A 24,717-nucleotide genomic window follows, 5' to 3' on the forward strand; every position below is an offset into this window, starting at 1 on the left:
GGTCCTCATCACCTCTCACCTAGACCATGGCAAGAGCCTCTGGCTCTCTTTCTGGAAGCGGTGAGTGTCTGGGGTTAGCACAGGCCTTAAAAAAATCCACAATTCGGGGCGTCTGGGTGGCTCAGTTGTTAAGCGTCTGCCTTCAGCTCAGGTCATGATCCCAAGGTCCTGGGATTGAGCCCCGCATCGGGCTCCCTGCTCCGCGGGAAGCCTGCTTCTCCCTCTCCCACTCCCCGCTTGTGTTCCCTTTCTCGCTGTGTCTCTCTCTGTCAAATAAATAAATAAAATCTTAAAAAAAAAATCCACAATTCACTTCCTGTCTTCACCATGTACTAGTGATGCAATCTTTATGGGCTTCCCATTTTTCCCCTCCACTCACCCCGCGGGAAGCTGAGAGGACTCACCAAGGTTAAGGTGTGTCATGTTCCTGGCCACAGCAGCTCTCCCCTCCCAGTGAGCCGCCTCCACCCACCCTTCCACAGCGATGCAAGAGAAGTGCAGCACTCTCCTTGCTGAAAACACCTCCCAGGCTCCCTAGCCTGTAGCCATAAAGCCCCAGGTTTAAGGAAGTATGAGGAGCATCATGTTTACAAAATGGTAAGTAATCTGAAACATGTCTTTCATAGCCTGTCACTCACTGACTCTGGAGCAGAAGGCAAACTCTGCACAGGTCAAAGATAAAACCAAGAAGTAAAAAAAGTGAGGCTTAAGACTAACTCTCCTTCCCTCCCCCTTTCCAAAGAGGGCATCATTCCATTCTGCCTTCACCTGGTAGAAAAGTCTGAAGCACGCTGGCTCAGAGAATGTCATCTTTTCCTTTACCTGCCACACAAGGCTGTCCAGGATTCTGGCCACCTCTCCTACCCCTCCACCCTCAACTTCCTTAGCACCTGCCTGGACTCAGGGCGGCAGCCAGATCGGACCCGTGGCACAGGCCAACCTCTTTCCCGCCTTGAGACTTCTGCTCCCAATGTTTGTTTTGCCTGACTGCTTTCCCTTCCTCTCTCTAACTGGCAAACATTTCATCATTCAGTGTCATCTGTCCTGGGAAGAACAGGTGGATTAATCCACTGATCTAGGACTACCCTCTTGCAAACACTTAACTTTATTCCCAATGTAAACTTTAGCCCCAAATGAAGCACACAATATTCCCGAAGATGCAGTCTGTGCTGTGCATCCCACCTTTCCTCTAAGAAGACAAAATCATGTAAACAAATTTCATTTATGAGCTTATGTCCAACTTTTCAGATTGATTAACTGAGACAGATCTAACAAGTTAATACTTTAGCACTTAACTCCTCACCAATCTTTTCCCCTAATCATTTATCATCCCAAACTTAGATCAAGTCCTTATCCTTGGGACTTTACAATTTAGTTAGATAATAAATAAAACAGTATGCAAAACAGTGCATCAAGTGCTAAACTGTGAGGTCTAGACCTTCAGGGCAGCAGTCCAGACAAGGGAGGGAGCCATTGGGCCCCAGCAGTGAGAGAGGCGTTCCCCGGAGGAGGCAGGAGCTCCCCCTTTATCTCTGGTACCAGCTCCCCAGCACCTCAGTAGGCCCTGGGGAAACACAGGCCACCGGTGGCATTTCCACTGTAGCAGGAGACAGAGGGAGGCGTGCACAGGGGGCACAGCGGCTGGGGGCCACAGTCTGTCTTGTTCAGGGCTGAGCACTAGGCTGGTCAGTAAGTACCTGTTGCCCGCCTTCATTTGTGGCTTGCAGTTCTGACCTTGTCCCCCAGCTCCATTCACCTTTGCCTCCTGCTTTCATCTTTTCCTTTTCTACTTTCCCTCACCATGAACCTGCTTTCTCTTCCCTCTCTTTCTGCCCCCACACCCCACCTTCACTGCTGAGGGCTTCAAAACATTGTCCGTTGTTTGCCTCCCTCCCTCACCACGCGGCCCTCCAGCCCCAACTTCTGGAGGTGCAGTCCTCCATGTCACCCGCCACCGATGGGAACTTCTTGCATGCCTTCAGAAATATTTCATGCGTATACACCTTACCCCCCACCTTTTAAAAAAACACCATACTTGTAAAAGGTGTCCCACCACACACACTGTGCCAGCTTTTCTTCACTTAATAATGCCTCAGAGACTGTTCTGTTAGTATAGTGTTTTCCCATTTTTACGGCTTCAGAGTTTTCCAGTATATGGACAGAGCATAATACAATCAACCAGCCCTACTGGTGACCGCCTGGGGTGTTCCAATGAGCTGCTATTACAAACAGTGCTGGCTTGCACAGGAGCCACTTTGCCCATGTGGGAGCATATTTATGGAGTAAATTCCAAGGAGCAGGATTAATAGGTAAGGTCCTGTTTTGAGCACTTGGCAAAATTCTTGTTTTACTGGCAGGGTTACAACAAATTCTTTAACAAGTCCTGTGCAAGCAGTGCTCTAGTCCTGTGTGTGCTGCGATCAGTCGTCATGGGGAGGACACACCTGAATGTGACTAAGAAAGACAATGGGCCTATGAAGGGTAAGGGGGGACCCTCCTGCTGACCTGCCCCCTTCACCAACCAGCCCAGGAGGAGTGGCTGCTGGGATGGCAACTGGACTGCAACTCTGCTGGTGGGTCTGGCCACTGTGCTTCCCAAGCCCAAATCCAGGTGCCATTTGGGCCAGGCATCCCCGGCACGCCGTCTCCATGCCGCCAACAGTCCCCAGCAAGGCCTGGCTGGCTGTGCAGTCTTCCTGATTCCGTGCGGCTGGGTGGGGACACCGAGGCCCAGACATCTCTCTTTTGACTGATTTTTTTTTATGTTGGTTTGCTTGCTTTTTAGAACTTAGGGAAGAGGAGGTAGAAAGGAGCAAAACGCCCTCCTTAGGTCCATCTCACAAGCTCTAAACTCAGTATTTCCCAGGGCTCTGTATTAGAATATGCAGGCAACTGCATGGCTTTTCAGAGATGTGGTTCACTTCTGTTCTGCTCTTCCCTTGGATATCATCACCTCTGAATCTCACAGAAGGGGTCGGGGTGACTCTGGGGAAGGATATCAGCATTCCTGGGTCTCTGGCTCTAAAACCGTCAAAAGTGCATCAAAATCCCCATCCAATCTTAAAGCTTTTTTGCTTTTTCTACCATTAAGTTGCAAGAACCCTTCAAACTCCCTCATTCTACCTCAGCTGAAAGACCGCGGCTAGTCTCTCCGTGAAGACACATCAGTCACATCCTCATCATCGTCATAATCGCCACCACTGCTATCATCATTGTCCCCTTCCCACAGTCATGCCAAGTGCACAAAAAAGTGAGGAAGACTTTCTTGCCGGCCTTCCCCTCTCCAGCTACTATAAGCCCACGAGCTGGGCTCCCCACTATCTTTTAGCCCTGCTCGGGCTGCTCTCAGGCCTCTCCATCCACAAGGCTCAGGCCTGTCTCTAAAAAGTGTGGCCTCCCGTCAGAAGGGAGCTTTCCTCCCAAGAGTATGCAGTATACCTGACACGTGACCACCCATTACATGTCTCAAAAGCCAAGAGCAACACACCTCTCAAAATATACCTCCAGCCTTGACTCAGAATCCCACTCCAGAGGAGCCCTTAGAGACTACTAGTGTGAGCCACTGGATTTGATAGCAAGGACCCTTCCAGGGGAAAGGCTGCTAGGGGCTGTCCATGGTCACTGCCAGTCAGAGACTTCTTCCGCGACATCACCCTATTGTGTACGAGGCTGGCTCCAGGGTCCAAGTCAAAAAGTCAAGGAATGTAACTTCTGTAGTCCATCTTGACTTACCAGTGGCACCCTTAAGGCTCAAAAGACAGCTAGCTGTAAATTATGCTAGTATCAGGGTGAGGTAAGGAAACTCTCCACTTCCTCCCGGCATCCTATGCAGGAAACCATCAAGACCATCAGACTCCGAGGACCCAGCTGGAGGAAAGGGAAAGCCGAGGCAGTTGGCTACAGGTGACCTGGCCAGAGGAGCCAATCTGCAAACCCTGGCTGAAAAAGACAATGCCCGATTTTCTCTCTGTTGTTGTTACATCGAGAGGGACCCTTTCTATCAGTCATCCGCTTTAGCCCTCTGCCGCAGAAAGCCTGTGGGAAATGGGGTGCTCAATGCCAGAACGGGAGGGTGTGACCCACACTGCTCTCCATGCTCCACATAATACCCGCAATCTCCTTTCTTCAACCAGAAAATCGGGTGTTGGAGAACGTCACCTCTTAGGTTTCAGACAGCCCTGAAGATTAAGGCTTGATGTTCCACATTACCTGGGGAGTAGCCTGGAGGTAAATGAAGCCATGTAATCTGAGCTGGCTGGCAAACTCCTGCAGGAGAAAAGAATGCCAGTCTTGATAGATATGCCATTCGATGTCACTGAGGGAACCATTTTCAAAAAGATTCTTCGCAAAGATATACCTGGTTGGAAATATAGGTGGGATTGGGGGAGGGGATCAGAATGGGAAATGGAATGAAAAGCAAAAGGAAGAGAAGCAGAAAAATCAATAACCAACTTGTTCCATGACTGTTCAAGCCACTTAAACTTTCTAGCTCATCAATCTTTAAGAAATCTGAATTCTTTTTTTTTTTGAAAGATTTTATTTATTTATTTGACAGAGACACAGTGAGAGCAGGAATGCAGGCAGGGGGAGCGGGAGAGGGAGAAGCAGGCTTCCCGCGGGGCAGGGAGCCCGATGCGGGGCTCAATCCCAGGACCCTGAGATCATGACCTGAGCCGAAGGCAGTCGCTTAACCAACTGAGCCACCCAGGCGCCCCAAGAAATCTGAATTCTTAACCTGTATCTCCTTTCTTGTTCAACAGTAAGATGGGAAATAGCATGTCGACTCTAGAAGCCAAAATCACAGCTCTCCAACTGGATTAATCTACTGGAAGAACAGGGGCAGTGGAAAAGACGATCTTCGGTCACCAGCGATTCTCCCTGCTGGAGGCCAGTGAGAACAGACAGCATTCGGTGTATGCAAACTCACACTTCTGAGATTTCTTTATTATTGCAGCCATCCCCTAACCCAAAAAACCATCTCGGGCTTATGAGGGCTTCCCAGTCTCCAGGCTGCTGATCCATCTTCTCGTGTGGTTAATAAGTGGAAAAGGAAATGTACTGAAGTGGTGTCACCTACAGAGCAGGGGATGCCTTTCTTATTCAATGCAGCGTTACCAAGAAAGCAGACCCTCCCCCAAAGCACATAGGAGCCCTTATTCACTTGCTTCGTCTGCTACTGAGCTTCTAATCCAGGTGCAAGAAAGCTCAATCTAAAAATCAAACGAGCTTGCCCCTTGCTTACTTTCACAACTAAAGGAGCATCTGGTAAATAGGAAATCAGAGCTAACAAGAACCCATTGCTTCAGAAGGGTCAATTCTGCTTTCAAACCTAAGGCATCTTGATACAAAACACAATTTACATCCTAAACAATGAATTCCAGTTTCTAAGGCAACGCTTAGCAACTGGCCACTTCTGGGAAAATGAAATTCAGAATCCTTGTGTACAAATTGCCCAGGGAAGTATACACCACAAGGCTGCAAGTGTTGCGATTAAGAGAATGGGTGGCAGTGTCACATTCCTGAGTGTGAGCCCGGCCCCCAAATTCACAAACTGTGTTGCCATGGGCAAGTCACCCAACTCCCTCAGCCCATTTCTTCCTCTGTACAAAGAGGTAACAGTAGAACTGGACTCATAGCATTGTTGTAAGGACTGTATGTAGTACTCACAAGGTGCTTGGAAGAGTGACTGGTGCAAAGTATTCAAGACATCTTTGTTACTATACCTACTTCTTTGCTAGGCTGTGAAGAAATTAATCTACTAGGAGCTCCCGAAGTCAACTTTCTCAGTCTGGAATGGGTTAGCTATCGTCTAGCTGAAGGCAACATGGAAAGATGACTTTTACAACTCAATTTCTGAAAAGTATTTCAGCTTCTTCACAGGCAACTTAGAAATTAAAATCTTGGGGCACCTAGGTGGCTCAGTCGTTAAGCGTCTGCCTTCAGCTCAGGTCATGATCCCAGGGTCCTGGGATCGAGCCCCACATCGGGCTCTCTGCTCAGCGGAAAGCCTGCTTCTCCCTCTCCCATTCCCCCTGCTTGTGTTCCCTCTCTCGCTGTGTCTCTCTGTCAAATAAACAAATAAAATCTTAAAAAAAAAAAGAAATTAAAATATTATAAAGAAAAATGACAGATCTTTTAAGAAGCCCTTTAAGAGGGGCCCTCCCCTTTCTTGAGGATAAGCACTTATTTCCCCACAGCTGGTGGTGACGGGGTGGGAGAAAGCTGGGGTGCAGAGGACTACGGGGAGGGAACAACCGCAGACTGCGTGCTGATGCTGCAGAAAATGAGCTTACGGACCCAGGCATCAGGGCTCCTGTTCTAAAACCACATACTATTGTTTCTTTTAACTCCACCAGAAAAGATTTAGATTTCTTCCTCCCAGTCATCCACTCTCCCAAACAACTTGTGTTCCTCCTCTGGGACACACATCACACACATGAGCACGTGTGCGGTCTGAGTCCCCATTACACTAGGGTTGACCTGAAAGCAGGAACTGGGTCTGCCTTGCTCACTGCTGCAGCCCCAGGGTCTAGCCCGGTACCTGAACATATGGGGATTTAATAAATCTGTGCTGAACAAAGGAATGAATGAATGAATTTTTTAAAGAAGGGAAACGGTCTAAATTACCATCATGATTAGAATGTATAATGAATTATCCTTTCTATCTCTAAAATGCCCCTTCTGAAGAAAACATCTAGAATGTGTAGCTGCCTATAGCAAAATCAATTCTCATCTCTTCCTTTACAAGAAAATGTTAAGATCTTGTAGCTTCTAAGCGAAGTATTTCTTTTTCTGAGGGGTCTCTCACATGTCTACTTCACTAAAGGGCTGGAAATCAAAAAACCCATGGTGAATATATTTCCAAGTAACCAGCACAGTTATATGTAATTCATCTTCCTAGTCCAGGAGGCATGGCCAGGGAAAGCAAAGAGAAAAATATGCAGTAGTATACCCAACAACTGTAAAAGAATCAAAATCTACAGCTCAATCACTTGTAATTCACATATTTAGCTTTTATAAAGAGTAAACTCTGTCTTGGGGTAGAGAAGAAATATGTAGCCTATAGGATTTGTTCTATGTATCTTGCATGATTTTGAGATAATGTTAAAAAAAATTACATGATACTTACAAGTGTACCCTTCTTTTTTCCCTCCAGGAAGTTTTATGGAACACTAAGAAGTAGAACTAGGTTGTCTAATTTGAAAGTAAATGGGTAACCAACTTAGCATCTTCAGAAGTAAACGGACGATGAAAAAGTACAATTATCAATAACCACAGTGGAGGGCCCCTGAGTGGCTCAGTTGGTTAAGCAACTGCCTTCAGCTCAGGTCATAATCCTGGAGTCCTGGGATCAAGTCCCGCATCCGGCTCCCTGCTCAGCGGGGAGTCTGCTTCTCCCTGACCTTCCCCCACTCTCATGCTCTCCCTCAAATAAATAAAATAAATAAATAAATAAATAACCACAGTGGAGCAAGAAGGGAAAATATGCAGCACTGAGCATGGGGCTTGTGGCCAGTGAAGGGCTCAGGGTCTTACCTGTCACTGTACACGGACCTCTCAAAGATCTGTATTGCATTCTCGGCCTGTAACAGTTTCTCAGGGAAAGGCTCCAGCTGTACTTTCAGGCGGCTCATAAAAGAAAATGTCTGGAATGTGTAGGACCATCGTGCTGGTTCCTGGTACATCATATCCAGCAAGTTTCCAAGACTTTGGGCAGTGAAGGCCTACAAGGAAATTACAAAAGAGGAGCATTTCCTAGAAGGTGTATTTACCCCATGGTGTTTAGTCCCCAACACCATGGTTTAACAATCAATGAGGGAAGCAATTACAAAAGTTGCCTTTTACTAAAAAGATATAATCATATCCCCCAGTTTAGTCAAAGCTGTATAATCAAGGAAGAGATTTTCCTACCTGATAAAATGAGAATTTGAGAGGGAGAGGACACGCCATCTTCAACACACCAGAGAAGAGCATAGGAAGAACCACCCATACAATCAACACATTCACTGACTGGTTTGTGGAGTCTGTCTGTGGAGTCTGTCTGACGAGGAGTAAACCAACGACCATCTAAGACTACTTGGAATCAAATCTTCCCATTTTAACACTATGTTGCCTCTCTTTTGAACTTCCATCTGTGGCTATTTCTTTACAAAACTTCAACCCAGAGAAGAAAGCAATGGATTATTTGAAAATCCAACTAACCAAACAAATAGAATTCTCTCTCTCTCTCACAGAAGGGATTAAAACAAACAAACAAAACCTTCCTCCTCCATTCTGGAGACTTTATGAAATGTATCTCAAGACCCATTTACTCAGCATGTGCAGGTGGGAACATGTGTGAGATACTCAGGAGCCCTGGACTCTTTCCTGGGCTCTGCCACTGACTCAGCACAAAAGTGAATTCATTCAATCTCCATTAACTGAAGGGCCTACACGGATGAGGCGCTACATAGGCTCGATGCTGTAAGGGGTAGAGAAAACAAACTAAGATTTATTTTCAGTGTTCACTGTGCTGTTATGTCATTTAATCTTCAAAACAGCTTCATGAAGAGGGCACTACTGCATGCTCATTTTCCTGAGGGGCAAATCCACTCATACAGGTTAAGTAACTTACTTGTCCAAGGTTTCAAGATGAGTAAATGCAGAACAGGGACTCAAACCTGGCTTCCTCTAACTTCATTCTAATGCTTCTCCATATAAAGACAAGCTGGGAAGTAAATGATACATAGAATTTCCACAGATAGAAATGGGGACTAAGAGCACATTTGGGGTGGAGAAAAAAATAGAGGGGGAACTAGGTTAGACAACCACAAGTGGTCCAGTTTGGCTAAGTATCAACCATAGATTCCAAAGAAGGATCCCAGCCCTTTGAAAGGCTTCACGGGGAGCAATGCAGGTAGAGCAGAATGGATCACAAGATGTTTTCCCTCCTTCCAATTCTCCAACCTGCACACACACAGCAGTCTCACAAATGACCCCCGGTTAAGAGTTGGAAGTAGAGGCAGGGGGACAAATCTGAATCCACTTGAGTCTCTGATGGCGTCACTAGAGACAGTAGAGAGCCCTTGGGGTGCAGCATAGTTATGAGACTGCATGGAAGCCCAATGAAGGGAGTGAGGTGCTATGTGTACAGATGTACTAGGTTGACTGGGTAGGAGCTATTCTATCAGCGGCCTTTGGGCTACCAAAGGGAAACTGTTCTGGAACAAAACTCTGTACAGGGCCTACACAATTTCTGAAAGAACCCATCTCAGCTACAGAACAAATGCAAACATCCCTTCAAACATATAAGCAAAGAGAGGGACAATGACTGGATACAGTAATATTCAGCAATTCAAAGGGAGAAAACCAATGCATCTGCTCAGGACAAGCAGCCCCTTAAGAGACAGAGCTGTTGCCAGAAACAAAAGAAAACAGAAAATCAATGAGATTCAAGAGACTGCCACATTGATAAGAACAGGCTGTCATAAAAACAGGAATAATATGAAAAGAACATTCTTAGAGGAGAAAAAAATGCAACTGCCAAAACAAAGCACCCTATGAAGACAGTAACTAGCAGATTGTACACTGCAGTAAACCTAATTAGTGAATGTCATACAGAACATCAGCTCAAGAAATTTTCCTTAAACTAAGAGGAAAAAAAAAACAGAAAATTAGGACAGAAATGAAAACATACAGGTTAGAAGGAGGAGATCCAATGTACACTGTAGTATCGTGCTAAGGTATTTTTTGCCTTTCCTTTCTTTCCTCTGGAAAGATAAATCAAGATGTAATGTCACTTGTGTTCCACCTCACAGTAATAATATAATTTTGCATCACAAACAACTTTCCAAACAAGACCTAAAATGATCCACAACTCCACAGTACCTGTAGTTCAGACAAAGCTACCTAAGGAAATGATGTTCCTTCTCATGAGACAAAAGTCCAATACAGAGAGGGGAAATGCCACCCGCAGCAAAGAGATGAGCAGGGGAAGACCATTACTATTAAGGCGTGTGTCTCCTCACCAAATTTCATTATCACTGAGAATCACTAACAGAACCATGTAGTAGCTCTAAGTATTTAAGAACAAAGTTTAAAACTAGAAGCTATAGTAAGAAGGAATTGATCTGATAGAAAAGCTAAAACAAAAGAAAAAAATTAAAGAAAATTTCTGAGATGCGAGACTTTCAACCAGAAAAATTCAGAGTACCAGAAAAGATTTCATATATATTTATATATACAGCTTTCATACACACACACACACACACACACAGGCACACACAAGAACCCAAAACTGGACCTATCCTACCAAAATACCAACAATTCAAAAAAACAAAACAAAAATCTAATGGCAGGGAAATCACATGAATTACTTATTTAAAAAAAAAAAGATCAGAACCATATAATACTTCTCTACAACAAAAACTACCTTTTATATTACAGAGCAAAAGGAAGACATTTTTAGACAAGCAATCACTCAAATTATACCACCTACATGCCCTTTCTGAAAAAATTCTCTAAAATACATTACAACCAACTGAAAAATTAAGAAACAGGAAGATGTGGAAATGAGAAAACAGTGGTCAGTGATCAACCAGGAGAACAGAGTTAAGTATAATTAAGGGTGTAACTAAGGAACTATTATTTATGTGGCTATGAAATTGAGTGCCACATTTCCGTTGTTAAAAAAGAAATTTCACAATGTAAAAACATTCTGGATCTACAAAATTTCAGATAATTTCAATATACCTGGCAAAGAAGGTAATAAAAAGGTTTTGGCTTCTTTTTCTCTTTCACAGAGGCTCCATTAACATTGAAAGATAGGTTTAAACATGTACATTTTTAATTTACAGGTTTCCCCTGTTAGGATAAAAATAGTAAGTTTCCCATATAAGGAAAGGGGAGAAAAATGAAAAAAAATATTAAATATAGCAAAAAAGGAAAAAAAAGGAAATGAAAGCACAAAATAAGGTGATAGAAATAAGTTAAACACAATTATAATAAAAGAGAAAAATTCCCAAGAAAGGCAAACCCTAACACTGGGTAAAAACTAAAAATCCTGTAAGAAAAATACCTAAAACAAAATGCCATGTATTAGTTAAGGACAAAGGGACAGTGAAATCCACCAAATAGATGCAAATAAAAAGAAAGCAGATGTGGCAAAACTGTATTTTAAAAAAAGCATTATATGCTACAAGAGGGTTTTTTTTATACTAATAAACCAAAAAAGACTACACAAAGGAGTCATGAACCTTTTTACGTACAGTAATAAAGCCCTGAAATTCAGAAATATAAGAGCAGAGCCGATTAAAAATACAAGGAGAAATGGACAAAAAGCACAAACTTTAACACACTTTTCTCATAATTTAATATAAAAAGTAGACCCCAATAATGAGAGCTTATTTCAAATTGTTATTAAGTCATTATTTTTCACATATCTGAAATTGATGTACATCTTACAATGTTTAAGTTAAACTTTAATAGACATTTTTATTATTCCTTAGAAGTATTATTAAATTGATTACGTGTCTTACGATCAATGGCATCTTAGAATTTATAATATATGTCACATCAAATTCCATACCTTAGAGATAATATATATTCTTCTTAAAAGTCCATGGCACATTTACCAAAATTGGTCATACATAAAAATCGATCATATGTAAGCCATGAAGAATACCTCAGTAAGTTCCCCCAATTAAAATTGTATAAGCCATGTTGTCTGACCATAACAAAATAAAATTAGAGTAAAAAAATAATGCACACACAAAATCTACTCAGAAAATGTAAAATTGGGGTGCCTGGGTGGCTCAGTTGGTTAAGCGGCTGCCTTCGGCTCAGGTCATGATCCCAGGGTCCTGGGATCGAGCCCCGCATCAGGCTCCTTGCTCCGCAGGAAGCCTGCTTCTCCCTCTCCCACTCCCCCCTGCTTGTGTTCCCTCTCTCGCTGTGTCTCTCTCTGTCAAATAAATAAATAAGATCTTAAAAAAAAAAAAAGAAAATGTAAAATACCTTAAAAATAATTCCAGGGCAAAGAATAAATCAAAAACTACAATTACAAATTCGGTATTTCAGTTAAAATCTTATATGTCGAACTCTAAAAGACAAGGCCAAAGCTTATTCCATGAAGAAAACTTTCAGTTGCAAATACTTCCATTATTAAGGAAAGAAAAAAAGAAAAATACACAAACTAATCATCCAACCTAAAGAGCTTTAAAAATACAGAGGTTCTTAGAAAGAAATGAGTAAATTTAAAGGCCAAAATTAATGAATTAGAATGCAAGTCCCCACAGAATTAATAAAATCCATTAACTGGGTCTTTAAAAAAGAACAATCATCTATCAAGTCTATCCCTCCCCAAATATTAACACAAACAAGCAACATCAGACAAAAGACACAGTAATTCTGGATTAAACTATTAAAAAATACAGGTACTACTTTTATACAATTAAATTTGAAAATCTCAATAGAAGGGCAATTTTCTAAGAAAACAAGATTATCAAAATTGATTCAAGAAGGTGTAAAACAACAACAACAACAAAACACAAACCCTGAACAATAGCTGAGGAAGTAACAGTTGTCCAGCAACTATTCCACCCAAACAGCACTGAATCCGTATTATTTAAAAAATGATTTCTATCCTAACTTCAAAGAATAGATAATTCCTACACTAAAACAGTGCAAAACTTCTCAATTCATTTTATACCCCGATGGTAAAAACCTGTCAAAAAATAGTAATACCAATTAAATAAATATACATGCAAAATTTCAAACAATCTATTAGCAAATTAATGGAATAGTGTACCATGATCAAAAGGGTTCATTCCAGAATGTACAGATGGCGCCATTATCAAATCTACTGACTAAGATACTAAGAGATTAAAAGAGAAAAACCACATGGTTATCTCACTAGATACTAAAAAGGCTTTTGATGAAAATTCAACATCTGATCCTGAGGAAAACAGTTCCTATCCTAGTAATTAGAAGGGTACTTCCTCCACATGATCTATTGAAACGATTAACAATCACAGAACTTATACTGATACATTAGAGGTAGTTTCATTAAAGACAGAACAAGATAAGACTGACTACCATCAGTGCTATTATAGTTAGTATTGCTCTGGAACTTCCACCCAATAAAACAAGAAAATAGAAGTGAAGTATGGATATTGGAAAACTCTTACAAATTATAAGTATTTAGGGAAAACCATTATGTTCTGAAACCTCAAGCAAATAAAACAAAAAAAATAACAGTAATATTACAAGACAAACATACAATTAACTGCTTTCCTTTAAAACAATAACAACCAGTTTGGAAAAGATGATGGGAAAACGGATCCCACTCACAATAAGAATTAAATAACCACTCAGGAATAAACTAAACAAGAATACTACTACGAAAAGTAAATAATGACTTGGGGAAAATTAGCCTCCTATAACTTTTAAAGTCACATAAAGAGCAAAATAAAACCATAAAAGCAAGAGAAAGAAATGTAGGCGCATGTTTTTATAATTTTGGATTGTGAGAGTCTTTTTAAAACTTTAATACCAAAGGCAGTAATTATGAAGAAAAAGACAGATTTGACTACATAAAAACTTGAATGTATTATATTGCAAAATATATCATATAGAGAGACAAAAGAAAAATGACAAACTGGGGAAAGGATCAGCAATATGTGATAAAGACTTAAGATACTTAACATACAATGAGCTCTTATAAAGCCATTACAAAAATTTGAAGATCTCAGTAGCGGGGAGAAAAATACAAGAGGTCTTAATAGGCAATTCACTAAAGAATACTAATAAATGGCTGATAAATATAAAAAAGATGTTGAATTCACTGGTAATCAAAGATATGTAAAACAAAATAACGCACTGTTTTCTTGCCCCTCATATTAGCAACAATGAAAAACAGTGTTGCCAAAAGTATGGGGAAAGTGGTACAACTTTTCTGAAGGAAATGTTTGTGAAGTTTAACAGGTGTCAGCAATCTACAAGATGTGTAATTTTTGGACATTAAAACTCCAACTGTAGATTATCCTAAGAAAATACAAAAGTACACAAAATTTAGCTGTTAACAAGAAAAAAGATGTAGCTACAAGGATATTCATCATTGTAACATTGTTTATAACAGGAAGAAATTCATATAGTACATGTAACATTATACATTAATTAAATTAAATATATCAACTACATTAATTAAAGGATCATATTATGCAATACTGCAATCATTAAAATTACTATGAAAGGAAGACCTTGTATATCAAAGGCCATGCAGGTAACAATTACAATTTTTGTTTAAAAAAAAGTAAATGTATATGTTTTATACATTCGTATAGGTGTATATAAATATATACATTTTCTCCTAAGTAGAAGGAAATCCAAAAGAACAAAAATGTTAACTACCTCTGGATAACGGGACTACGGGAGTATTAGCTATCTACCGCTGCATAACAAATTGTGCCAAAGTTTAGTGGCTTAAACAAAAAATGTTCATTATCTCAGTTTCTATGGGCGAGGAATCGGGACACAGCTTAGCCAGCTCATTCTGCCTCAGGGTTTCTCATGAAGTTTCAGTCAGGATATTGGCTGAGGTCAGTCATCTGAAGACTTGAGTGGGGCCAAAGGATCCACTTCCAAAAAGACTCACACTGCTGTTGGTAGGAGGACTCAATTGCTTGCTTCATGGGCCTCTTCACAGACAAGGATGCTTCATGACATGGCAGCTGGCATCCCCAGAGCCAAAAGTGATCAAGACAGATCAAGGTAGAAGATACAATGTCTTTTTTGGCCTACCCTAGCAAGTCCTACTGTTATTCCTGCTACATTCTATTCATCAGAATCAAGTCGCTAAGTCTAGCCACTCAATAAGAGAATTAGGGTCTACCTCTTAAAGGAAAGCTCAACAATCTGTGGAAATATTTTTAAATCCCACAATAGGTGACCTGTGGCATACTCAGAAAAAGATATGTAATTTATTTTCTAAATGGAAAATTAACTTCACAAACATACATACACACACAGAAACAATTTAAAAAAACATATGTCCACAATAAGCATGATGTGCCTGCCAAAAGAGGTAACACAATTTTGAGGAGGAATAACAGAAAAATGCCACCTAGAACAAGTTCTATGATACTCTTTACCATTTAGAGTACCACTCTTAGTCTAAGTGGAAAACTAACCAACTGGAGCTTATCACCTAGACAAAGTTACTTCAGAATGAGGAACAGTCTGGGGGAAAATGGTGTGTGGCTTGAAAGAAGACGCAAGGAGGAGAAAGAGCAAACAAATCATGAATTATCTTCAACTATATGAAGGGTTGTCATGTAGAGAAGTTAAAAACTTAAGAAGCAGAACTTGAACCAATGACTCAGAGTCACAGGGACGCAAAGTGGCTCATACAAGAACTTTCTAACAATTAGAGTTTTGTTAAAAACTAGAACAAGCCACTTAGTGGACTGTTCTTGGTGGCTGCGGGAGGAGAGTGTGGAGACTGAGGCAACGTAGTGCCATTTCCTCAGCTACCCCTAAGGTTCACGTCCAAACTGGTCCTTCCCTACTCACATGGATTATGGCTGATTTTGAAACCAACGCTATGGCCCTTCCCAAAGCAGTAGACCTGACACTAGGTCCTATGCCATGAGGCAGAAGTGAAATGTACAGCACTTGGCACAGTATGTGGCAAAGTGTGCGCTTTATAAACGTTAGCTATTATTTTTGCATTGACTCAGAGTGTGACAAGATGTTCGCGAAGTCCCTTCCAATTTCTAAAACTTCATAAATAAGTTAAAATCACTATAATTAGCTCTTAATCCTGAAGGTCAGCTTCAGTAATATACTCAAGGGTAGGAATGACAAAGCCAGGACAGCTGGACATACTTTGGGAAACCACAAAGAACAGAGGCAGTCACTTATGTAGACATGTAAAAACCACAAAAATCAAAACTAAACATATTCAAACAAGTCATATCCTCTCTGGCATATGTGGTCTGCTTTCTGGAATGAAAGGATTTTAAAAAAAGAAACTCAAACTGGGCTGTTTCACCTACTCAGAGCAAATTGGATTATTACAATTAGTTTATTCACCCATGCTGGCCAACTACCCACCACAACTGAAAACTTACTTTTTGGGTGCCAACAGCCTGGACACTCTGCCATGTTGCTATAGGTTCTGTAGCTATGTGCCACTCTGGGTAAGTTTTCGTGAGTAACTTCACAAAGGTGGACTTTCCCACGGCTGCAATGCAAATAGCATGTATTGGGACCCTTCCCACATCAGGGCTGCAGGAGAAAGCTGCTACTAAATTCGGGGGCCCAACTGAAGGCAACAAGTACCAGTTTTCCCAATTTCCGCACTCAGCACCAGACCAGTGTCCGAATGATGATGGGGCAGGCCATGCTAACCAGTCACCGTAATGAACACAGGCAACAGTGAGGAAAAATACCCTTAAGATCTAACTTGCAATGTTAATGCCCTAACCTCCCAGAGGCCAAGTATTTAATGAGAGCTGAAAATGTAAGAGGACTACCCAATGTAGAGGAAGTCAGCTACTTAAGTTGTAAGGCTTGAATCATATTTATTCCGTGGGAGTATAAAAACCGCAAGTTTTTCAGGAAAGAAAATTGAGATTATGACCCTCATTCATTCAACAAACCTAACCACTACTTATTGGAGTGCTTACTATGGGCTCAGGACTGTCCGGCACTGGGGGTACAATGGCAAACCAAACACAGGACAGATTTTGCCCTCACGGAGCTTGTATGGGAGATACTAAACAAACATGGAATAACTAATAACAAACTGTTAAGTGCTAGGAAAGAAAAATGCAGGACGGCTCTAATACAGCTCAGGAGACTGGGGAAGTTTCCTCTGGAGAAAATGCTATCTGAGGTAAGATCTGAAAGGTGAGGAGATAACCAGGCCAGACGAGGGGTAAGGGTAATCCAGGCAGAGGGAGCCGCATAAACAAAGGCAAGGAAAAGAGAAAGAACCTGGTGTAGGAGGAGACAGAAGAAAAGCCTGGGCCTAGAAGAGGCATGGTCAAGTGAGGGAGAAGAGTGGCTCTAAGATGTGTGTAGAGGCAGGTAGGCAGGCCAGGCCAGATCAGGCACGACCTCATAGCATGGTAAGAAGTTTGAATCTATTCTAAGAGTAATGGGAAGTCAGTGGCAATGGATTTTAAGCAGGGAAATAAGATTCCATCTCATTTTTAAAAGATCACTCTGCCAGCTGTGTAAGAACAGACTGACACAGAAGCAGGCAAAGCAATTAGAAGATAATTGCAGCCTGAACCAAGGGATGGCAGAGGAGGTGGAAAGTAGTGGTTGCTTTGAGGAATATTTTGGAGATGAAACCAATCTAGTACAACAAATGATCTCTTCCCATTTACGCCAGTGTCTGGCCCATTACCTTCCATGAGCTCCAGACTCACTATCTAAGAGCTCTCCAGACACCACCACTTGGATGTCCCACAACCACCTCAAAATCAATCTGCTCCCTACATAAATGAAGTCATCATCGTCCCCAGCAAACTGAACGTCCTCCCATACCCCAGACCTCACGGGACGGCAGCAGCATCACTCACTGTCAGAACTTCTCCCTCCTCTGCCAAACCTCAAGTAGCCACCAAGTCCTTTTGCACCTGCCTTCTAAATTTCCCCCATCTGTCCTCTTCTCTCCATTCCCACCTCCAAGCTCAAGATCAAGCTCTCACCTCTTGCCTCTCTGACTCTGGCTTTGCCCTCTTTAATCCATCACTCATACTGCAGCCACAGTGAACACAAAATAACACTGCTTAAAACCCTATTGCCTTCACGAAAAATCCAACCTTTGACATGGTCTATGAGACACAGCAAGATCTGGCCCCTGCGTGTACCTCTCCAGCCTCAGCTTCTTTTAGACACCAAATTCCTGCTGACCAAATTCCTTCCAACTCCAATCATGCCATGTTCTTTCCCGCAAATGTGATTTTGCCTATGCATTCCCGTTTCCTGGAGCACCTCCTCTCCTCACCTGGTCAACTCCTACTCAATCTTCAAGATTCTGCTCAGATGTGCTCCCTGTATAAAGCTTTTCCAGGTCCTGATGCCTCTGAGCTGGATCAGCTAATCATCCTTTATACTTGGCCTGGCTTTCTGGGTAAGAATTCATCACTGCAATTGTAATTCTGTTTCTCCAGGTAGAAGATGGGGCTCCTCTAGGGTACACAGGGTGGAATCAGAGCCCAGTGCAATGACCTGACTGAATAAAACACTTAATACACTACTAATTTTGGTTCCCTCTGAAACTGACATTTGTTAAAAATAAAAAAATGACTTAAGAGTATGTTTGGAGTTCAATCCCTTCTATGAGAGATGGTCTTTCTCAAGCAAGTTCTACCCTGAGGAGGAACCCAAATGGAACCAAAAGAAGGAAGGGAAGAACCTTTCAAGTCAGTTCTATCAGCCACTCACAGCTACTCATCAGGAATGAGGGGATGTCACAGAAGAGCCCACACATCCAATGTGCGCCACTGATTACACAGCACTCCAGCTCCTGTCTGAACAACACAAGCTAAGAACAAACAACATGAATCTGTGTGTTCTGTACAGTCATGCTCCTCTCTCAGTTCCATCTCTACCCAGCCCATGTGTGCCTTTGCATATCTGTCCAGCCTCTGCTCTTCCCACATATCGGTGAATAAATGCCTTCCCCTGCTCTTCCTGGCCTGCATCTAAACCCTTTCCCCCTACCAAGCCTAAGGCCCCACCTCTTCCATGAAGTTTAGAATGTCTCTAGCTCACATGGAAGACCTACCACACTGGGCAATTGAATCAAACAATATTTATTAACTGCTTATGACATGTTTAGCATTTAAGTGTTTTGATTGCTTCATGGGTCTTAATTTTGGTTTCTTAATAGGATCTGACTCTCTGGGTTTGGGACTCAGGAATCCACATTTGTAAGTATGCCCCAAGTGATCCTAATGCATACTTTTTTTTTTTTTAAGATTTTCTTTATTTGTTTGACAGAGAGAGAGAGAGAGAAACAGCGAGAGAGGGAACACAAGCAGGGGGAGCAGGAGAGAAAGAAGCAGGCTTCCGGCTGAGCAGGGAGCCCGACTGGGGGCTCGATCCCAGGACCCTGGGATCATGACCTGAGCTGAAGGCAGACACTTAACGACTGAGCCACCCAGGCGCTCCCCCTAATGCATACTTCTATTTGAGGTTGCTATCCGGAACAATCTGATCAAAATCAACAGAGGTAGTTTTTTAAAAAATATATATAGGTTCTAAAACCACATACCAGACTACTGAATAAAAGCCTACAGGCTTGCCATGAAGTACCTAACAGACTGACAGGAATTACAAATTGGTTGAGTTTATATATTATCAGATGCCTGCCTGCTCTGAGTAGCCCCTATTTTAAAATATTTGACATAGATGGGCAAAATTTAGACTGCAGGTTGTTGATTAAATCTAAAACGTGGTCCCTGCCTACCAGTCAAAAAGCTATTTTAATTAATAGGGAAAGATTAAGGCAATTGAGATTGCTGGGATTGAATGATCGTTAGAATTACATTTTTAGAAGTTAAAAACAATCTAAGAAACTACTGCAGATGGAAAGGAAGGGCCCTGAGGGTTGGGGAATTCCAGCTTCACCTCTGAGATCAGACACTATTAGTTCATCTAAAAGCAGCCAGGACTCTGAGGAACCGACTCATGCCTTTTAAACACACAAAACCCGGAATGCCAACAAATTTGATGTAATGGGAAATATACAGTTCCAATTACTGGAACAATTACACCAGGACAATACTTCTACCCTGCACCCCACTGCCCATTCAAAAGCTTCTGGAAAGCCAGTTTAGTAATCAGGAGCCGGTTTCAGCAAAGAATGACAGTAAATGGTGGTGGCAGGTCCTAAGTGCTGTGCCATCCAGGTTGCTCTTGCGCTCGGAGAGCCTGGGTCATTTGCCATAGGGCAGTATTTCTTAAGCTGTATTCCAATGGAACTCAGCTGTGCCAGGCACCAGCCACAAATATGGAATAATTTTAAAAGATAATTCAAAGTTATATACTCATATTAAAACTGCACACAGCATAACATTTTTTAGTGCTATAATACCTAAGCGTAAGTTTTTTCTTCCTGCTTGGGTTTTGATTGTTGTTGTTGTTCAAGATTTACTTATTTATTTGAGGGGGGAGGAGCGGGGGGGGAGCGGAGAGAAAATCTCAAGCTGACTCTCCAGAGAACAGAGCCCAATGCAGGGCTCCGTCTCACAACTCTGAGACCATGACCTGAGCCAAAATCAAGAGTCAGACACTTAACTATCCGAGCCACCCAGGCGTCCCTGTTTTTTTGTTTTATTTTTTAAGACATATGTTGTAAAGTGTTCCCAGGGGCTTCATAAGAGTAATGTTGTCTGCTTTTTTCCTTTTTTTTTTTAAGACTTTATTTGCCAGAAAGACAGCGTGAGAGCACAAGCAGGGGGAGCGGCAGGCAGAGGGAGAAGCAGGCTCCCCGCTGAGCAAGGAGCCTGATGTGGGACCTGATCCCAGGACCCTGGAATCATGACCTAGGCCAAAGGCAGACGCTTAACGACTGAGCCACCCAGGCATTCCTGTCTGCTTCTTTCCTGCTACACTGGCCTCCTCCTAGGGAGCAGAACACTCATGTCCACCAAAAGCCACTCCTCTTCATGAAGCACTGGGCGAACAAGACAAAGTCCTCCCTTTGGTCTCTCGGCAGAGCACCAGCTGCTTATGGTATCATTATCACAATTTAGTTAGATCTCAGGTTCACTGTTATCTCTCAATATACTTTTTAATATCATGAGATTTGGGAGGTATCCAATCTCAGAATCAAACCTTCCTTTCAGATCTTAGCTCTTACTGAACTTTATTATATGTGCCATGACTTGGAAAAGGGCAGGAGGTACTTTCTTAGAGTATATTAGTACAACATGTTGATTTTTATTAGCACTAGGACTGTCATTCCACAAGCTACATCAAAGAGTTCTGCTGCTAATTTCCATCCTTTCCTAAGTCATGATTTTTTTCTCTCCACAAATTTTTCTATAAACTATGATGCCTGCTATTGCTACATTCTGCTAAAATCTAGCAATTAGATAGTATCTGATGTAACACCCCGAATAACATATTACCTTCAATGTAATACAGCTGTATTTTGTGTGAGCCTTTTAAACATACCATCACCTCCAGGCATTTTCCTATCCTGAACAAAATTTAAAACATGGCAAAAATCCAATTCTGAAACCTTGTACCAAAAAGCAAACTAAGACAGTAAATGTAAAACTATCTTTAAAAAAAAAAAAAAAAAAAAAAAGAAGTCTTCCAAAGAACATGTAAAGCCTGTATTTTAGGCTTTACATTTGATGCTGTATCCATCTACTCATTCACTTACTGGATGTTTATGGAAGAGCTACCAGGTGCTAGGTACTGTATTTAAAGCAATGAACTAGGCGGAGACCCTGCCCTCAAGGAGCTTATACTCCAACCCTGAAACAAAGTACCCAGGATCAGAAAGGCTCTGAGCCCAAAAGCATTCTGGGCAAACTTAACAAAAATCACTCAGCAGGCTTAAAAGAAACTTAATACCTTTTTGCTCTGATTCCTCTTACTCTTTTTCCCATGGGAAACTATGCTTCACAACAACAACAAAAGTTGCTCTCAGCTCCCAGCATACGATTCATCCTTTCACTATCTCCTTCTCAGTGAAGCCTTCTTGAACCCTCTCTGGTCCACTTCACCCCGGGGCGGGGGCGGGGGGGGCAAAGCTAACCACTGCCTGCCCCAACTTACCAAGGTATTACATTATAATTATCTGTGACCCCGTCACTCTCTCCACTTGCTTTTTGAAGATACAAACTGACCTTGTTCCCTTTGCATCCTGAGTATCCAGCCAGATACCAGGAAAGGAGATGGATGGAACGAGGTGAATCACAGAAACAAAGACTCCAATATACAACATTGAGAATAAATAGGCCTTTTTTCCCTAAGATTCTTCACCCAATTGTTTATATGCAATAAAAGCAATAGATGCACATTAGTAACGTTAGACTATATGGAACATACTATTAGGGAAGCTCTCTCCTCTGCTTTATGTAGAAGTCTCTAGGCTGTAAAAGTGACAAAGTTTCCTCTTTTTTGGTTGGGTCTTTGAAAATCAAAGTGAGAATGGTCTGAGATGACTCACTGCCAGTATCTCATACAGCAATCCTTTCTTCAACTGAGGTCTGTAATTATAAAATAACTGGTTTGGGGAGGCAATAACACACTGTAGCCATGAATACACTTAGAAGACAGACTAAGTATTTTATTTCTTAGATCTTAAGGAATTCTAGGCACCAAACTTTTCATTTTCCATCACACATGGCATATGACTTCTTAACTCATACTGGGCGCCACTGGGTGCTACTTCACTGACCCATTTTCCTTATGGGTTGTGGTCTGCACTTACAGGATCAGATCAACAGTACTCAGAACTGCATGACTACAAGAAAAGCCCCTCTAAACATATCTAACCTGAGTTAGGACAGGGGTTTACCTTCCCTTATTCAGGTGTCCTGGAAGGGTACTGATTTGTTTGGGGATGCCACCTGTGATTAGAGAACAAGATCACTCCTGCCTTGATTTTAAAGCAGCTTAAAATATTCCCTCCGTGGGCACCAATGACTAACTTCCACATGGTATCACAGCACAGGAGTCAAGCATCTGGTAAACACCGAAAAAATACAACAGGTCAGGCAGGGGGTTAGGTGCTGCTGATGCACACATGAGCAAGACACTAAGTGGCCAACCCAGGGAAGGTGTTCAATGTGCAAACAATCCTCACAGAACTCAAGTGCTGTAGCAGTTGTGGGTACAAAATGTTAGAAGAGCACACAGAGGAGGCAGTGACTAATTCTGCCTGAGGACAGGCATCACGGTGTGTGGGGTGATGGAGAGCAGTAGGAGGTAAAACTAGAAACAGCCAGATTAGGGGCCCCCAGTCCACTTGCCATTAGTCACATTTTCCTTGAGCAAGTGCATTCACTTCCAAGGCTTCAACAACTACCCCCACAATCGACAACTTCCATATCTGAAATCTCAGTCCCATCTCTCTCAATTTCAGGCACATGTCCTAATCTACCTCAGAACATCTATGTATGTCTCAGAGGCACCTGACAACCAAATCCGTCACTCTTACCTCCCCAGCCTTCTTCCTTTATTCCCATCCTGTTTCCAGTATGCGTCCAAACTATAACCTCACTGCCATCCTCTACGCCTCCACTCCTCACCTCCAAGTGGCCACCTAGGCCTAGTCAATCCCTCTTCTAAAATCCCTCTCAAACTTCCATTCTTCTCTGTCCTTCCATTCCCTCTGTCCAGCCCTGCAGCTTCCCACATTCCAACTACGAAAGCCACAAAACTAGTCTATCTACTCCCAATTCTGTTCCTGCTCATTCACTCCACACAACAGATGCATGGCACTATGAGTACTGCAGCAAACAAGACATATAAAAAGAAAGTGCCTGGGGCGCCTGGGTGGCTCAGTCATTAAGCGTCTGCCTTCGGCTCAGGTCATGATCCTGGAGTCCCGGGATCGAGTCCCGCATCAGGCTCCTTGCTCGGCAGGGAGTCTGCTTCTTCCTCTGACCCTCCCCCCTCTCATACTCTCTCTCTCTCTCTCATTCTTTCTCTCAAATAAATAAATAAATAAATCTTTAAAAAAAAAAAAAAGAAAGTGCCTGCTTTTGAAGCTTTCTGTTTGTTCCTTCTGGCCAATTTCTTTTTTAAAATAAATCTGGGTGGCTCAGTCGTTAAGCGTCTGCCTTCGGCTCGGGTCATGATCCTGGAGTCCTGGGATCAAGTCCCACATCGGGCTCCCTGCTCAGCGGGGAGTCTGCTTCTCCCTCCGCCCTTCACCCTGCTCATGTTCTCTCTCAAATAAATAAATAAAATCTTAAAAAAAAATGAATTTGGTCATGGCACATGCTGGCCTCAAGTCTTCAGTAACCTCTCACCACCTACACAACAAACTCCTAGCATGCTGCACAGGCTGTTCAACATCTGGCAAGTCTACCCTTCCAGCCTCTTGTTCTGCCATCCAGGCACACCCCTGTTCTTAGAACTGCATGTTTCTTCAGGCTTTTGCCTTGGCAAATGTGACTTCCTGTACTGGAACATTCCTTCGTCATCTCCCCCTTGAGAATTCCTACCCCAGAGATTCTGAGTTCCCATACCCAAACAACCATGGCACTCATCACATGGTATAGGAATTGTATTTAGAAGTCTGCTCCTCCCATCTGGTTATGAGCTCCTTAAAGGACAGGAACTGTACCACAGGGGAGTCTACCCTCATAGCAGGTACTCTCAGTAAGTCTTGATTTGAGTAAAAGCAAGGAAGAAGTATATCCATCTAGAAAGGTTAAGAAGCAAAAGTCAGGAAAATTGGGAGAGGGAGCTCAAACTTCACCTGATCGCCTAAGTACTTACTGTGTGAAGTACTTTGGTACTTCTCTGGGCTCTGAGAACAGAGCTTCCTTTAGAGGCATGTTTCCCAAAGAACATCTTTAACACCATGAGGCAGGGAGCAGGACCCTCCCTTTTCAACCTTTTTGATGTTTCACCACGAATGTGGTGACTGGTCTCACTTTAAATTCATGACCACTAAGTCCAAGTGGGTCCTTAATGCTAACTGGCAGCTCTACATTTCTCTTGCTCACTCGCTAGACTAATTCATGTCTT

General features: G+C 42.3%; 1 protein-coding gene across 3 annotated transcripts in view; it reads right to left on the reverse strand.

The window, feature by feature from the left end:
- Nucleotides 1-24,717, reverse strand: part of DGUOK (deoxyguanosine kinase) — a 29,020-nt gene that overhangs the window by 1,700 nt on the left and 2,603 nt on the right. The window contains exons 2-4 of one of the 3 annotated variants that reach the window (XM_088026454.1): nucleotides 16,110-16,222; nucleotides 7,537-7,724; nucleotides 4,210-4,341 (exon numbers count right to left, since the gene is read on the reverse strand). In XM_088026454.1, the coding sequence (XP_087882580.1) occupies nucleotides 4,210-4,341; nucleotides 7,537-7,724; nucleotides 16,110-16,222 (433 nt within the window). Of the gene's footprint in view, nucleotides 1-4,209; nucleotides 4,358-7,536; nucleotides 7,725-16,109; nucleotides 16,223-24,717 lie in introns of all 3 variants that reach the window. The other 2 variants (XM_028116287.2, XM_028116288.2) reach the window with 2 other exon arrangements.

The sequence above is a fragment of the Eumetopias jubatus genome, unplaced genomic scaffold (genome assembly GCF_037043125.1).
Source record: "Eumetopias jubatus isolate StellerSeaLion01/CBP00866 unplaced genomic scaffold, mEumJub1_p1.0 scaffold_9, whole genome shotgun sequence".
Lineage (NCBI taxonomy): Eukaryota > Metazoa > Chordata > Mammalia > Carnivora > Otariidae > Eumetopias > Eumetopias jubatus.